The sequence below is a fragment of the Syngnathoides biaculeatus genome, chromosome 19, assembly GCF_019802595.1.
Source record: "Syngnathoides biaculeatus isolate LvHL_M chromosome 19, ASM1980259v1, whole genome shotgun sequence".
Classification (NCBI taxonomy): Eukaryota; Metazoa; Chordata; class Actinopteri; order Syngnathiformes; family Syngnathidae; genus Syngnathoides; species Syngnathoides biaculeatus.
Window position 1 is genome coordinate 16,518,118 of NC_084658.1, and position 15,966 is coordinate 16,534,083.

The window sequence follows — 15,966 nt, forward strand, 5'->3', positions numbered from 1 at the left end:
ACTGGACCAAAATTCTGTTCTTGACGCTCCAATTCCCTTCAAACGTCGATTGTATACAACTGAGAGCCACTTCTAATATTTCATTTTGGTCGAGAGAAGACGGCTGAATCAGCGATTGCGTCTCAGAATTTATGACATAGCCACTTCCAGCAAACATGACTTTTCGTCCCAAATGATCTAATTCACGGTCGCGCCGCAGCCGCGCTGGCGAGTGATGGACGGTAGCTTGCAAATTTCGGCGGATTCTTCCTGCGCTGGCTCGACTTTGAAACGACTCAATTGTGACCCCTGGCACAACGCAAGTATTCCAACGTGTTGGGTTGTCGTGCCAACAGGTGATTCAACTGTTCAGCGCCAAGGATCAAGATCTGCCCAACGCCGGACAGCAGTTCTCCTTCAAAGCAACGAAAGACGAATTAAGGAACAAGAACTTCACTGTCAGAGACTTCGGAAGTAAGTCATCATCGTCAGACTAAAACTTGGTATGAATGTTATATAATACAGCGGCAACAAAAAAAACGAACTGAGTGAAGTTCACGCAGCCTGGTGAAGTTCGCATCTCAACAACTTAACTGTCACTAAATGCTCCTCCTCAAGAATCTTTGGATGAATGTTATTTTCCGGACATTTCGAGGTCTGAGCCGCACCTCTTAGCTCCCATCGCTAAACGGTTGATTTCTTGACTCTTTCCAGGTAAAATCAAATTTCCCCCAGAATCATTCTGCAGATTTTCTCTGAATAGCTCTCCCTCAGCCTCCTTTCTCTTTTTGTAGCGATAGCGACCGCTAACGCCCCTCCCGCAGTGATGTCGAACGGCTCAACGCTAAAAATATCTCAAAGGTGCGCCGTCGAGGGCGTGAATGACCGATGCCTTTGAAGTGGAAAAGTGGGACGTGTCGGGATGAGGTCTGCCCGAGGGAGACCGATGCATTCGCCGACCGTGACCAGCTCACATCCGAACGCTCGGGCCACTTTTACCTTTTTAGACCACCCCCCCGCCTCCCCCGTGCCGCCCCTCCCTCCCTTCGGCGATGCGCTCGCGGAGACGTGATGGGCAGTGTCAGGAAGTAAACATCAGCGGCGCCACCAGCAGGTTCATGGTGAGGTAGACACCGTGAGAAGAGAGAACGCCGCGAGGTGCGCTAAAACGCCCGACCCTCCTGTCAAGAGGAAGCGGCGGCCTCGTCGCGAGGAACAAAGCGGCCGTGACAGCGGGTCAGGCGGTCCGGCCGCAGCCGGCAGAAGCGGGCTGCTGCGATCTGACGCCTTCGCTCGATGTTATGCGCCACGTCGACCTCCGTCGCCTTCACGCGTCGTCGCCACTTCTTAATTTTCTTTGTTACCTGTCATCGCAGTTTTGTTTTGTTTTTTTGTCTGCCGCCGTGAGCTCAAAAGCTGACTCACAACTTTTACATTAAAATCTAACAATATGACTCTTTGTAATTCAATGAACTCTCGCCCGGTTGTGGGTTGCTATCCACGGACTCACCTGTTCCTAATTTTAACCCTAACCCTAACCCTTCTCTGTAATACCCTAACATCCGACAAGATACCCTTCATAATGGGAAAGTAGTATTGTTGTCCAGGAAGTGACCGTATGTGACTCCCGTGCGTGTGGTGTTGGTTCTACGAATCCCACAAATCGGAACCCGGCCTAACCCTAATCATTACACGCTTGATTTTTATTTTGTGCACGTGTGAAGAAATGTGTCGTAATGTTCGTCCAGTTACATCTGCGTAGCGCCTCCTTACTGTAATGCTGTCTAGGGATTCCTAATGATGGACCATGAATTTGTTTTGCCGAATAAACGAATGAAACCGCACAGAAGAAGAAAAAACATGAAGGTGTGTCGAACTTTTGTTACAATTTAACTTCTTGACTCAAATACCCTGTTTTTTAAACAACCAACTCCTCTAGTGCGTCAATGCTGCTGTTAAATTTGTTGCTGTTGTTTTGGAAGCACCACCGCAATTTGGCTAGGTAGCGGCTGTGGAATTTAAAAAAAAAAAAAAAGTCTGCATGAATATTTCAATCACGTTCAATAATGTATCGTCTGTTCCGCCTTCCTCTTCCCGTCCAGACAACACGGCCGGCATCGTGACCAAGCGCGGCGGCTTCCGGCGGCGCTCGCAGGAGATCTTCCACCTGCCCGTCGTGATCGAGGACAACGGCTACCCGTCCAAGAGCAGCACGGGGACGCTGACCATCCGCGTGTGCGGCTGCGCCGCCGACGGCTCGCTGCTGACGTGCAGCGCCGAGGCCGTCTTCCTGCCCGTGGGCCTGAGCACGGGTGCGCTGGTCGCCATCCTCCTGTGCATCGTCATCCTGCTGGGTCAGTGCGCCGGGCAGGGTTTCAAAAGCGGTTTGATTCTGGACTCGTGATGCTGCCGGTCTGTCTATCAGCTAACGGCTAGCCACGTACTGAGTTCGAATACGCTCAATACTTGCACTTTCTCGGGGCGCTATCTTTTGTTGTTTGCTGAAAAACTCACCTGAGCTATCTTAGGCCATCTTCTAGCTAAGGAACTGTGTTGAAGTGAGTTGTGGAACTTAATTTTGAGCAAAGTGGTGCTTTGCCACCATCTATACTGTCAGTTGTAAATGAGGATTTTCGCTCTTCGCGGCAGGGCTAGGCCCCGACCCCCCGCGGGTGGCGGTTTGCGGCATCGGCACAGACGGCATCCCGGCGCATGCTTATCCCTGTCTTTCCAAGACAGCAGGTTGCCACAGCAACCCGCCGACAATCCCCACAACAAGCCGCCAGAGGAGGGAATCGGCATAATTTCCCAGAGAGCTCTGAAGTGTTTTCACTGATTGTCGCACGTCTGGTCGGTGCGGAAGCGTCGCGTCTTGATTAGAGGACAAACGCGCTCACTTATGAGTTCATTACGGGTGGAGAAAGGCGGAGGGGTGGGGGCAGGGCGCCGCATTCCGTGACCCGGAACCAAAGTTCCCCGCTCGCATTTGCCACAAGGTCGCGGCGGCGCTCCTTAATCCTCCGCAATTAATGTCCAAACTCGTTTGCATACGAGGGCGGAGAGCGATAACAGCGGGGGGGCTTTATGGCATCGTTTTGCCAAGCGTGAACACTGGAGAAGTTTATGTGTCCGTGGGATTCAAGGACAGCGCTTCAAACTGGACTTTGGCTTTCCAAAACGACGGCCGCTGTGCTTCGTGCCACATTGAAGCAAAATCAAATTTTCACTCAGCGACAAAACTGCGCAGGAAAGACAGCTTCGGCCATTTTGGTTTGAATGGACCACTTTATGGTTAATTTGCCCGTCGAAATTGTAAAAATATTGTGAAAAGAAAATTCAGCGAATGAAGCCAATCGCATTCAGCAAGACAGAACTGGGGAAGGCATCACAAAAACAACAACAAAAAAACTTTAGAGGCCATGACCAAAAAAATCCACTGGAAGTCCTCCATTTTGCTTTTAAGCAGCTTCCAGGGTTCGTTTAAACGGTTAAATCCACACAACTAAGCCGCGTTCAAATCGCGAGACACAAATTGGTCGGCGTGTCAATCCTAAGGAAGGCCCGTCACGAAAAAGGCGCAGGTGGTCAGCCATTTCGCTTCGAAGCGGCCATTCCAGTCCTCGGAGTCGTTTTGTTTAGTCATCGTTCAAGTTGAACTGCATATAATAGGTCAGATGGGTGAGATTTTTTTTTTTTTGGAACGTCGTCATTGTGTGGAGGCGCGGAACGGCGGCCGGCTTTGATGACTGGCCATAAAACGCTCAGTCATGCCCCTCCAAGGTTTGAAAAAAAAAAAAAAAATCAGAACAGTTCTCACAACTGGCACCTCCGACTGAAGCAAAATCCGACATAGTGACATGCGCAGATCTTCAGCCGTCGATTTCTACGGGCTGTCGGCTGTTTTGTAGCCCTCGTATATGTTCTTCTTCTCCTAGCTTTTTTAATATTACATAACCAACACCGCGGATGCGCGCGTTTAATGACCGCCGAGGCCGTAACGGAACCTTGCGCATTGCTACGGCGAACACGTCCGCCCTCGGATTGCGGAGCGGGATCAGTCGGGATGACCGGCGAGGTCGTGCGATCGGCTACATTAAGCAGATCGGCGTGCAAAACTCATTTGCATCGTGAAGAAGACGCTAAAGCTGCAAGGCAGGTTGGCTCATAAATAAGTGAGGCCTCGTTCTTGCCTTTTACGCGGCATCCACTAGGGGGCGCTGACACATTACTCATAGGGGAGGAATGGAGGGAGAGAGGAAAGGAAGTGAGCTGGGAAGAGACCTACTTAGAGCTTGATTTTCTCCATTGATTTATTTCTCTCTTTTTTTCTCCGGCTCTGCATCTGCAGTTTTATCATCTGGCCTCATACGTAACATTTTTACCAGTAAATTCAAAACATCACAATAGATTGTACGCAACCTCGGAATGCTTGCGTGCTTCACCTCCAAATTAATTCAGAGGAGAGGCCCACAATGCAGAATTTTTCCTTTTTTGTTTTTTTATACGCATATTTATGTGTGTTTACTTTTCAGCCTCTAGAGGCAGCTAGTCAGTACCGCTCCTCGTGAGCATGGACGTGCGGGTCAAATGTAGGCACGCAGGTTGAAGCGAGCCTGAACGTGCGTGAAAGTCAAAAAGGGAGGAGCCACCGCATTTGAGCACAGCAACATCACCGCGAGCTTTATTTTTTTTAAAAACTGGTTTGAGTTTTTCTGCAAGTCAACAAAATTTAAGTCGCTTACGGTGCCTAAACGTAGGTGGGGCTGTGTCACGCGCTACATGCTAACATCCAAAGGTTTCGGTCTTCCAATTTTACAAACATCGGAATGTCTTCAAAAATGGCAGCGGTGATTTTTTCCAATTTGGCAACGGTTGGCCTGGCAAACTCAAGCTCGTCCCCTCAGTTTAGCATCGGTGCTGGGCACCGAGATGCCACTAGATGGCATCAAAACAATCTTTTTTTTTTACGTCTTTGTGGAAAGGAATTCAACTCATGCCAAACCGCAAATACGCTGAGGTTCACATTATAACGACATGAAAAAATACAATGATACCAGGAAATTCCCGTGTGCTAAAATGATATACTCATACTTTCTGATGTGTCCCCCCCCCCCCCCAAGTCATCGTGGTCCTCTACGTGGGCTTGAAGCGGCAGAAGAAGAAGGAGACGCTGATGTCGTCCAAGGAGGACATCCGGGACAACGTGATCCACTACGACGACGAAGGCGGCGGCGAGGAGGACACGCACGCCTTCGACATGGGGACACTGCGGAACCCCAAAGTGGTCAAGGACAACCTGTTCCGCCGGGACGTCAAGCCCGAGGTAAAACGGGGCCCCAGGGCGCCCGCCTCCAAGGACAGCGCCGACATCCGGGCGTTCATCGACCAGCGGCTGAAGGAGCACGACGCCGACAACTCGGCGCCGCCCTACGACTCGCTGGCCACCTACGCCTACGAGGGCAACGGCTCGGTGGCCGAGTCGCTCAGCTCCGTCGAGTCGCTGGCCGCGGACGCGGAGGAGGACTACGATTACCTCAACGAGTGGGGGCCTCGCTTTAAGACACTGGCGGGGATATTCGGGGAGCAGTCGGAAGCTCGCTCGGACTCTACGAACACGGAGCGCCCAGGCTACTCGCCCGCTCCACAAGCAAACGTGTAACCTTGTTTTGTCGGCGACGTCACCTCTGCGGTGGACATTTTAAGACGCGCTCGTCTGTCGGGGTCGGGTGTCAGATTGGAAAAATGAAAATGTCTCGGGAACGCATCCGCCGGCTTTGTTCCGGTATCGAACGTCAGCACGAAATTCATGAGGTGTCGGGGGAAAATGGTTGTCATGTTTATGGAAATTCACCATCGGGTTTTACGCCCCAACAGTTTCGGGAAAGCATCTCACAATCGTGAGCTCGCATTTTGTGGAAATGTGTTTTTCCTTGGGACAACGCCGAAGAAATGACATGCAGTCAGCGTGCAGCTTATATAACGGCGTCAATTTACCGTCCCCTCGACGCGCGGCCCATCTTATCTAAACTGCTTGCGACACCTCCAAGTGAAAATGTCCAAACTGGGCCCAATCAGCAATATTCCCGACCCGGGTACCACGAGACTTGTTAAACTTAATTCTTGCTTTCGGCGTCTGCGTCCGTGAGATGTCACAACGGTCCTCCCTCCCTCATGCGCAAGAAAGCCCCACAAACAGTTTTACAGAAGTAAAAATGCCGACATGCCGAAGCCGAGGACCAGCCCCCCCCCTTGGAAACCGGTCCGCGGGGCAGGATTCCGCTAAATAAACCTCGGAGTGGCCGCATAGTTGAGTTACCCTTAGCGCAGTTTCAGTTTCTTTCCGCGTGACGGTCGATGTTGTGATTCCACCATCTTGACAGATATTTTCCCGAGACCATTTTGCCTCGGTGCAAATCCACAAGAATTTTTTTTTTTTTTTTTTTTAAAAAAAAACACCTTTTTCCTGACATCTGGTCACTGACGCTGTAATTCGATAAACGTGACAGATCCGTTCCTGATTCCCTTTGACGTCCTATTTCACACCTGACTCGGAAACACGAGGATGTCTTCAAATGTCCGCTGTCCACCTTTTGTCCCCCTGGTTCTGTCTCTTACGCTGTTTTCATGATTGGTTCCACAAATGTGAGCGAAAAAAAAAAAAAAAAAAAAACCAAAAAAAAAACAAACAAAGCCGAGAGCATCCACCCACGGGATGGAATCGGTCATTCGCCCGGAATGTTGTCGACGCGTATCCGTGGCGATGATGTCATTTCCGTGTCCGCTAACATCCCTAAAAGTGCCTCAATAGAAGATTTCACGCCACACGTCCGATGTTTTTTAGACGCGAGCGAGAGACGACCGACGACGTCACTTCAGTGGCCCCCGTCAGGCCAAAGATGTTTTGAATGTTATTTATCCTCCTATTTATTTATTGGCTGATTGATTTTGCTTCTGTATTTATCTATTTATCTTGCAATCATACAATTTGTTTGTTTTTTGGAAGACTTTTTGTAACGGAGGCCCGCCGTGGAGAAAATGGATGTTCTTGTTAGGTGGGTCGTGTGAATAGCTTGTACTCGACTTTAAAAAACAAAACAAAAACAAGAAACGAAAGAGACTTTAGGGCTAAATATTGAAGTTCTGTCATGATAAACGTTTTTTCTTAAATAAAAGACACTTGGACAAAGTTTGGCGTCAGCTAAAAGTTTCTTGAAACTGGAGAGAATGACTTCCAACCTTTTTCAACAAGCGATTAACCTCTCGACAGCCCCTCGTAGCTCCCTTGTCATCCATCAGATAAACACAATATTACGTTCTCCAGGTAATCCCCGCAATACGACGTTCAGCCGTATCTCACTTGAGAAATAAATCCCCCTCCGAGTTGCTTTCGCTCCCCCGATGACGAATCAACAATTAGCCCGCCGAGCTTGCCGGTAATGGAGAAAAAAGAAAAAACAAAAGCGCCGTCGCTACGCCGTCGTGAGGCCGTCCTTGTTGTGGTGCGCGCTAACGACATAATGGAAGGTCCTGGAGGGAAGCCGGCGCAATAAATCGCCTCTTGTTTCTGTCGCTCATCAAGGCTCACCTTACAGACAATTTGAGTTTGATTTCACCCGAGAGCAATTTCGCCGGGACCGCTGCGCTGAAAGAAAAGAAAAAAAAAAAACTTCGTAATGTTCCCGAGATATTACTGAAAGTAACACAGACGCTAATGTAGCCAGCCGACAGTACAACTAGTACAACAGTAATCTAATACATCTATCCTTCAACAACTGGAACGTCCGGCGTCCCCAAACAAGAACATGCTAAATTCCTTAGCTAGTGCAATTTTAGGAAATGTTTATGGAACATATTGTGTGGTGATGTCAGTTTGTGGACAGTCACCCAGCAAAATCCCCCTGGACGGAAAACCAACTTGCTGCAACAGGAAAAAAGTACCACCTCTGGTATTCTAATCGGGAAACGTTTTACGGCACCTCTACTGCTTTTAAAGAACGAGAAAAATTACAAAGACGGAGTGGAATGCCATCACCATTTTCATTAATGTTTGAAAAATACGAGAGGAAATGTTGTGGGTAATCGAGAGACTCTCCACCACTCACTGGCAACAATCAAGTTATTCTGCAACAGAGACTCTCCACGCTTCACTTTTTAGCCTAATGCACCGGTACGGCTGGATCTCAGGTCCTACCCAGAAACAATTGGAATCACTGCAAAACTGATGGCCGACTGGCTGACCGTCAGCAGTTTTGCTACTAAAAACCCGTCGCAGAACCCAACAGTCCAGCGGCGACGCGCCAAAAACTGCCCCGCTAATTGTTATCGTTTCCGTTCTAAATGAGACTGTCCTGCCACTGTAAGCGCACGGAGGTGCCAGGGGGGGCATCCAGTCAATGCACGAAAGTGAAAAGGACTGGCTCAATGTGCGAAATAGCCGAGGGGCGGTAAACACTGGCAGCGGCGACTGATGGCATTGATGCCGTTTACACTGGCGGGGGTTCAAGCGTCTGCCCAGCGCCATTGTCCAACCTCATTATTCATTCCCGCTTAATCCGGCCGAGCGGAGGGAGCGCATAAAATCAAAAACGTCCTCGCTCCGGCGAGTCAATCGCAGCAATTAGCATTACTCGTCCCCCCCGGGAGAGGACGAAGGCATCGTCGGGACCGTCGCAAAATTTGCAGCGAGCGATTGTGGACAAAAAGTGTCGACAGCTTTCAATTTGCCGCCGCAGACGCGTTATCACGCGTCATTGTCGTGACGGATCGACATAAGTCAACGATTTTCCCGAGCCGTGAGATTTACGGGGTCGAGCGCACTCGTTAACGCCGTTTAACGACAAACGCACGACTTTTTAGACTTTCAGAACGCCAAATCTGCGATGACGACAGCACATTTAGACATACTGTAGAAATGTTTTGTGTACTTTGCTTTTATCCAAACCCGTTTGCGAGACCAGTCGAGGATTAGCGCTAACCAATGCGAACCCATCCGAACTGGCGAAGTACGCGTGAGGTGTATTTTGATGGAAATAACCCAAGACGTTTATGACGGACGGGGGATTGAAAGGACGGGTAAAACCGTCCACCGATAAATAAAACATTTGTATTTGTCAATGACTTCTGAGCGCTTGACGCCGAAAAACTGAGCCGTAAAGAAAGTTTGACGTTCTCGCTTATCGGCGACGCGACTTCAAAGAAAGCGAGCAAGTGTTCCGACATAACAAAATTAGCATCACAACAGAATGCTGGAAGTCAATTGTGAGACTTTTGGTCCGCTCTTTAGCTAAGTAGCTGGAGACGGAGTTCGTTGTGTGCCACTCATGACTGAAGACCCGTCCAGCCGGCCGCTTCGTAGGAACGCGAGTACGCGCGTTGCGAGAACGAGCCCGAGGGAGCGTCGCTTCTATTTTTAAATCCAATAAGAAAGCGACTGAGCCGCCTCGCAGGAACAGAACGTGCATGCGATTACGGCGAATAAGACGGATAATATTGGTCAGGGTCGCCTTCTGCTCGCAGTCTTCCATTCCTAACACTTCTTCCAACCTAATTACACTGGCATTTACGTGTCACAGTGGGAGGCGGCAGAGCTTTAGCTGAGAAGTGGATTGCGACCAAGCGGTACCGCGCTGTCCGTGTTGCCATGCGGGTCTAACTTTGATTTTCATTTGCTACGAAATCCAATCTGTTGCCGTCATCAAACATTTTTTGAAATTCTTTTTCCAGGCAATCTTTGAACCGCTGCCCGATGATGGCGGCTGGGATCACTCGTCAGGATAAGCGACTGCGAAAACGGATGGATGGATGTTTAAACTAACCATGAACGCAATGTTTTTAACATTGCCATCCGTATAAAATGAAATCAACCGTTACTGTAATGTACCACGAGCACATGAGTTCAAAACTATTGATTTGTCGCCATCTTGTGGCCTCCTCGGGCAATTACTTATTTAGTAGGAAGCCTCAGTCGCGGATCTTTGCCATTTGCGACCTATCGTCATGTCTCTGTGTTAGCGAAACGGGCCTGGTAGGGTGACGCCTGGCATCGGCCAAGTCGGTGCGTGAGCATCCGATCGTGAGCTGTGGCTGACAGCGGGTCCTGAGTGTGTTTCCTTATTATGTTTATGATTTAACACGTCTCACCACGTTAAATAAACAGGTGACAAATGCATAGCCAAGTCGTGATGGTGGGGAAATACTTGCGCTAAAGAGACTACAGATAACGCAGATTATTTAGAAATTAAGGTTTGAGAGTTTGAGCAAGCCAACAGGAAGTAGCAATCAACAAAATTAGAGTGTAAAAGAGGAAAAATATTGGTGGTGTTATTTCTGGCAAGGAACCAGAATTTAAAAAAAAAACAAACATTAGCTTGTAGCCGCTAACAAACCCAAAGCAATGCGCCGCCATCGGCCCGCGTCGCTTGCTTTCACGAGCCGTCGTCCACCCGTCGCAAAATTGGATCGAGCAGCGCAACTCCGCTTGCCGCCGACGTAGCCGGGGAGGGGGAAAGAACCCGATGCCAGCGCAGATGTGTGAAATTGAGGCCATTACTTGATTAACACTCCCGACTGCGGGGCCGGAACGCCCTCTCGTTTTCCCGTCGAACCTCCGATGACGCTCAGGCGAGCCACTTCAGATTAAACGGACTGAAATCGGGAAACAATTTTGCGCCGGGGGTGGGGGTTCAAAAGTCAAAAGATAAATGATAAATGATAAATCAGAGCCGCAGAATCGCGATTTTGCTTCGAACGTCGACCTCCGCATTTTTGAAAACATTTTTCATCTGCATTTTCATTACTTTGGTCCATCCTTGGAAAAAAAAAAAAAAGGCACAGTCATAAATTGTTGAGCGTATGCATGAAAATTAAACATTCACGCTTATTCAGATTCAATCGCCCTTGACAAAATTTATTTCATATTCATGACAGACTACATTCATTTTTGCATTATGGAATGTTCAGTAAATTCTCAAAAATGAGCCGCTGCAATCAACATATTTGTCGTTATCGTACGTATTTATGAATGTACATTGATTCAGAATTTAAATATATTCACGATAATGAAACGTTTCATTTTAGATCATTTGTAGTGAAAATGTTCTCGAAAAATCTGTTGTGCATTTATAAATATTGAAACAATGCAGAAACTATTTGTACGTATCACATCAAATTTACATACCGGATACATTAATAACAGAATTCTAATTTATGGTGTAATTAGTGCGAATCATTTTTCCTGACATTTTGCTAGCACTCTCCCAAGTTAGCTGCTTTAGCGCACAGTTTTAACGTTAATATTTGCGGCGTCGTGAGGAAAATAAACACGAGTAGCGCGCGACTGTCGACTCTTTACGCCCCCCAAACGGGACCGATGAAGTATTAGCGGCAGCGGACTCGTCGAAATTCACAGGTTCACGTCTAATAACGACTTTGCCAAAAGCAGAAATGGGAAATGAGCGGCGGCATTACGCTGTCACTTTTTGTTCACTGACGAGCGAGGCGCGCACTCCTCCAACTCAACAAGCGCCGGCGGGGCTCCACGTAGCGGCCCTGAAATTGGACACTTTATTCAGCGCTAAGCTAAGCTGCCGACGTTTCCCTTTTGCCACTTTTCTCATTAGGACGCCGGTAAAATGGAGCGAGTTCAGCTCATCGCTCGCAGCCAGGAAGCGCTGTCCATTCGCCAGTCCGGAGACTTTTTTTTTTTTTTTTTTTGCAGTTAACATGGAACTTTTGGAGCGTTCTTCAAAAAATATTTGGGCTTCTTTTTTCATTTCGAGAGATTGATGCCAATGGAACCTTGGCTCAAACTCTGACCTTGTTTCTTTTTTTTTACGGGGAGCCCAAATATTTTGTTCGAAGAATGCCCGAAAACGGCCAAAATGGGTTCTTCAGACTTTTGTGGTTCTACTAAAAATGGAAACGCTGTGAAGTGAAAACAACTTTTGAGGAAAAATTGTTCACTTCGTCAAGCTTTGCCGTCACGCTCAAATCACACGCAATGATTCACAATTTAGTTCTGACTTGTCTCTACCGTATGTGTGGTTCAAAGTCAGTAGATATCGGGTAAAATATCTCGAAGTTCAAATTTGGAGCACTCTGGAAATGGCCAAATACGCCCAAAATAGGAGAATTCCTGTGACTTTTAAAGCAGATTTTTGCGACTCCGCCTACGACGACTACCAAATGTTGGCTTTTACCAAGATGAACACGCCCAGGCAAATTTGGTGAGTTTTTGCATCTTGGCGATCCCTAAACGTAACAATTTCAGCAAAAGTACAGCAGACACCTTGGAGACTCGGCTTCACACAGAAATGTGTTTATGCACGGAACATAAAACACCTGCACTGTTAATCGGATTCATTTTCCAGCAAGAACTCTCGTTAGCGCCTCCCACGGATGACAGGTAGCTAAAGCTACTTGGTCGTCAAACAAACTTTGGACAAACTTTCATTTTGACTTTAGGGGAGATAACTAAATAAAAAAACACCAAGTCATCACTTGACACCTTGTTGAGAAGCGCAACCGTTCGCTATCGGGACCGAATCATTGGAAGAGTTAGCTTCGCCGGCCCGCCAAGGGCCGCCGATGTCGATCAAACCCGCGCTTGATACCTCATCTTTAAGTGGAGGACGTTTTTTTTTTTTTTTTTTTCCCCGACACGATATCCCTCCCGGGGGGCCTTCGCTCGCTGGCTTGCCTGGAAGTGTAATTAACAAGCAGACATTATGCGGGCCAGCTGACAATCAGCTCGCACCTCCGAGAGCCCAATCTTTTGCGCACCGTTCCTTCCTATCAGAAAACTCATCAGCGTTGTTTATTCTTAAGAGTTCCTCAGGGTCCGGCGAGGATAATTAGCTAATCAGCGCGCCGCCCCCTTGGAAGCTGTTGGACCATATGGACAAAATTTCTAAAGCGCTGCGTCGTTCATGTGACGATCAATCACGACAAGAAGATCTTGTCCTCATTTATGCTGAAAAGTATTCGGGAACAGTTCAACAACAATCATCAACCTGCTAACAGTTTGTGAGACCTTTTGATTGATTGATTTTTGTAGAAACTAACGGATCCTTCTCTTCCTGTAACGTAGCCTATGCTAGCTGGCGGCGTAAAGTGGAAGATCCCGTTTGAGGTCCAAGAGGCAAGCACCTTGTTCGGGTGACGCCGGAGAAAGCAAGGTGGTAAACCTTACAAGAGGATCCAGCGAAAGGTCGGACTCACGACCGGCAGCGACAGAAACGAACAGCTGACGAGTTGCTAACAGCTAGCGTCTCAACATAAGCTCGACCTCGCACTTTCTGAACATCGCAAAAATCAGTCCTGCGGTTCTTCGACTTCTTCTCGGGTTTGCAAATCTTTTTTTCCCCCCCCCGTTTGTCTGGGGAAAAGCCCCGCAAAAAAACAAACAACCGCTCAAACAATGTCACATACCATAAGAGTGCCGCACTAATTGAAAATTGATCTGGTCAATGTAACATTTATCAGGCCTTATGAGCAAACGGTGATCAAATTTCATCTCAAACGCAGAGCCTTTTTTTTTTTTTCATTACGGGATTTTAACATAAAGGTCAGCACGCACCGGAACGACTGATCTTCTCTGCTGACACAAAACTGTTTGATGAATATGTCAACAACGTGCTCTGACCTTCAAGTCATCAGCAAACCCTCACACGGCGGAATCCGCTTTTCGCGCTTGTTTTTTTTTTTTTACCTTTTTAATGTCACATCGACAAGACGTACAGTAGCTGTGCTAAAACCAAGACCCCCTCCCCAAACGCTTCTCCGCGGCTTTATTCCTACTTTCGCGCTCTTAACTGACGCGACGTTCACAGCAAGCTAGCGTTGGTCCCAACGCCGTCGCACGTCAGCGGCGGGGCCACTTTCAACGCTCGTCAAACTCCCGCTTTTGTTCTGACGTCTCGCAGAGATCGTCTCTGGTATTTTGGCGTCCCTCAAGGAGTCTCGCGGAATCGTGTCGGCGCGTTCAAAGCGCCTCAGCCGGCTGATGCCCCACTTAAGTGACAAGACAGGCGAGAGGAGGGGAGCGGCGTTTGTCTCCCAAACAGGAGAAACGCTCAATACCGAGAGTGAAGGCGACGTTCACAGCTCACCATCGGAACGTTTGCCCTGGACCGGATCACAGCTGTCCTAATATCTCGGCGTAAAATTTAAAACAGAACTGTTACTGTGCGTGTACTTTTGTTTTTTAAAATATATATATATATATTTACATTCATAGTAGCGACCGGTGGCTTATTAAATGTAATATCTGACAGGAATTTTTTTTTTTTTTTTAAGAATAAAAAGTGCATGTTTCAAAAATAGTGGTTTTTTTTTTTCAAGCGCAAAAGATGAATATATTTTGAGAATATCTTGGAGTCGGCATAAGGTTCCCCGTAAGGTGCCTTTGAGACTTTTTCAATTAAATCACGAGCACACACACACAAAAATTCAATATTTATTGTGATACAGTGAATGATGGAAATACATTTTAACGTGCAAATGTTTGACCATTTTTAATAAAATCATCGTTTCTTCATTCTGCTGCATTTTCATGAAGCGATTGCACTTTATATATTTTATACATTGACTTTTTTGGGGGCTTGGGGTGAAAGATGTAATGTAATGTTATCATAATAATTTTTTTTTTGAACTTATTTAAATGGGAGTTTCTTCCCTCAGACTTTGACTTTAATATTTGGAAAAATAATTTCTTTGCTGCCCAGTTTGTATTTTTACTAATGAAATTTCAGACTGATAATTGAATTTCTTTGGGAGTATTTGGTACCGAATCCCCTAAGAAGAGTCTGTTCCGTCCCGGTAAGACCGGTGTCACAGTTTGGTCCGCATTGTCGGCAATAAGTCGGGACTCGTTTCCGGTGAGAGTTGGACTCCGCCAAGGCTGCGCTTTGTCACCGATTTTGTTCAGAACTTTTATGGACAGAATTTCTTCCGGCCTGGATGAGACTCAGCACCTCCAAATCTGAGACCACGGACCTCCGTCGGAAAAGGGCGGCCTGCCCTCTCCGGGTTGGACAAACTTTGTATCGGTCCGTTGCGGTGACGAGGGAGCTAAGTCGAAAAGCGAAGCTCTCAATTTGCTGATCGGTCTACGTTCCTACCCTCGCCGACGAGCTGTGGGTCGTGAGCGAAACAACAAGATCCCGGATACAAGGGACCGAAATACTGTATGTTCCCTCCGCGGGGTCTCCCTTAGACAACGGCTGAGAAGCTCGGTCGTCCGCTTTTAGCTATCGACTTATTTACTGATCCGGATCTCTCTAGGGGTCAACAGGAATCCAAAGGCGGACTTGCCAGTGCCGAATATATTCGTCAAGAATGTTTTCAACGTTTACAAAAAAAAAATAACGTCACAACGATGAACAGATCCCTGCAGAGGGCGACAATACCCTGCTTTGGATTTGATATCAGCACAGCTTTTCAGTTGAAGACAAAGATTAGGGGGTGAAACTCTGCTCGGCACCATCAATTGCGAGGAAAACAAAGGACAAAAAGTTTGGGCACCTCACAAACTGTCACAGCAAGATTTTTTTTTTTTTTCCCCCCATCGGCAGTGCACAAGCAATTGCGTTCAAGCGTGCGGCGAAGTGCCAGAGAAGATTTATGCCGGGCTCATCACGTTGACGAGCGCTACAAAAAAGACTTTTTTTTTTCCTTTTTCCCGAAATCTTGGTCACGCGTTAGCGCCGGAGTGGAGTTGACCCGCAGTGCGGTCGTGTTGCTTTCAAGCACCTTCAATAATGCAGCAGCCGTCGCCGTCAAAGATCGCGTTTCATTCCGCCGCCGCGCCGCCTCCATTTTTCATGAGCCGTCGTTTACGCGGGTGAATAATTCAACTTTGATGAACGCCTGCCACGTTCGTCACGTTTCGCCGGGGCTCGCTCGAGCGCGCCCCGGCGTGCCGCCGGCCTAATTATTCGTCTTGTGTTTCTTCAAAAGCAAATATATGATTTCTGTCAGTGTTGCAGT

At 47.7% G+C, this 15,966-nt stretch overlaps 1 protein-coding gene and 1 long non-coding RNA gene across 3 annotated transcripts in view; one reads left to right on the plus strand and one right to left on the minus strand.

The window, feature by feature from the left end:
* Nucleotides 1-7,094, plus strand: part of LOC133492498 (cadherin-12-like) — a 58,375-nt gene extending 51,281 nt beyond the window's left edge. The window contains exons 9-12 of one of the 2 annotated variants that reach the window (XM_061804770.1): nucleotides 336-453; nucleotides 2,082-2,333; nucleotides 5,100-5,565; nucleotides 6,627-7,094. In XM_061804770.1, coding sequence (XP_061660754.1) covers nucleotides 336-453; nucleotides 2,082-2,333; nucleotides 5,100-5,565; nucleotides 6,627-6,918 — 1,128 coding nt within the window. In that variant the 3' untranslated portion in view covers nucleotides 6,919-7,094. Of the gene's footprint in view, nucleotides 1-335; nucleotides 454-2,081; nucleotides 2,334-5,099 lie in introns of both variants that reach the window. The other variant, XM_061804771.1, reaches the window with a different exon arrangement.
* LOC133492503 (uncharacterized) overlaps nucleotides 1-15,966 on the minus strand; it is a 239,532-nt gene that overhangs the window by 93,576 nt on the left and 129,990 nt on the right. The gene's annotated exons all lie outside the window — the stretch shown is intronic.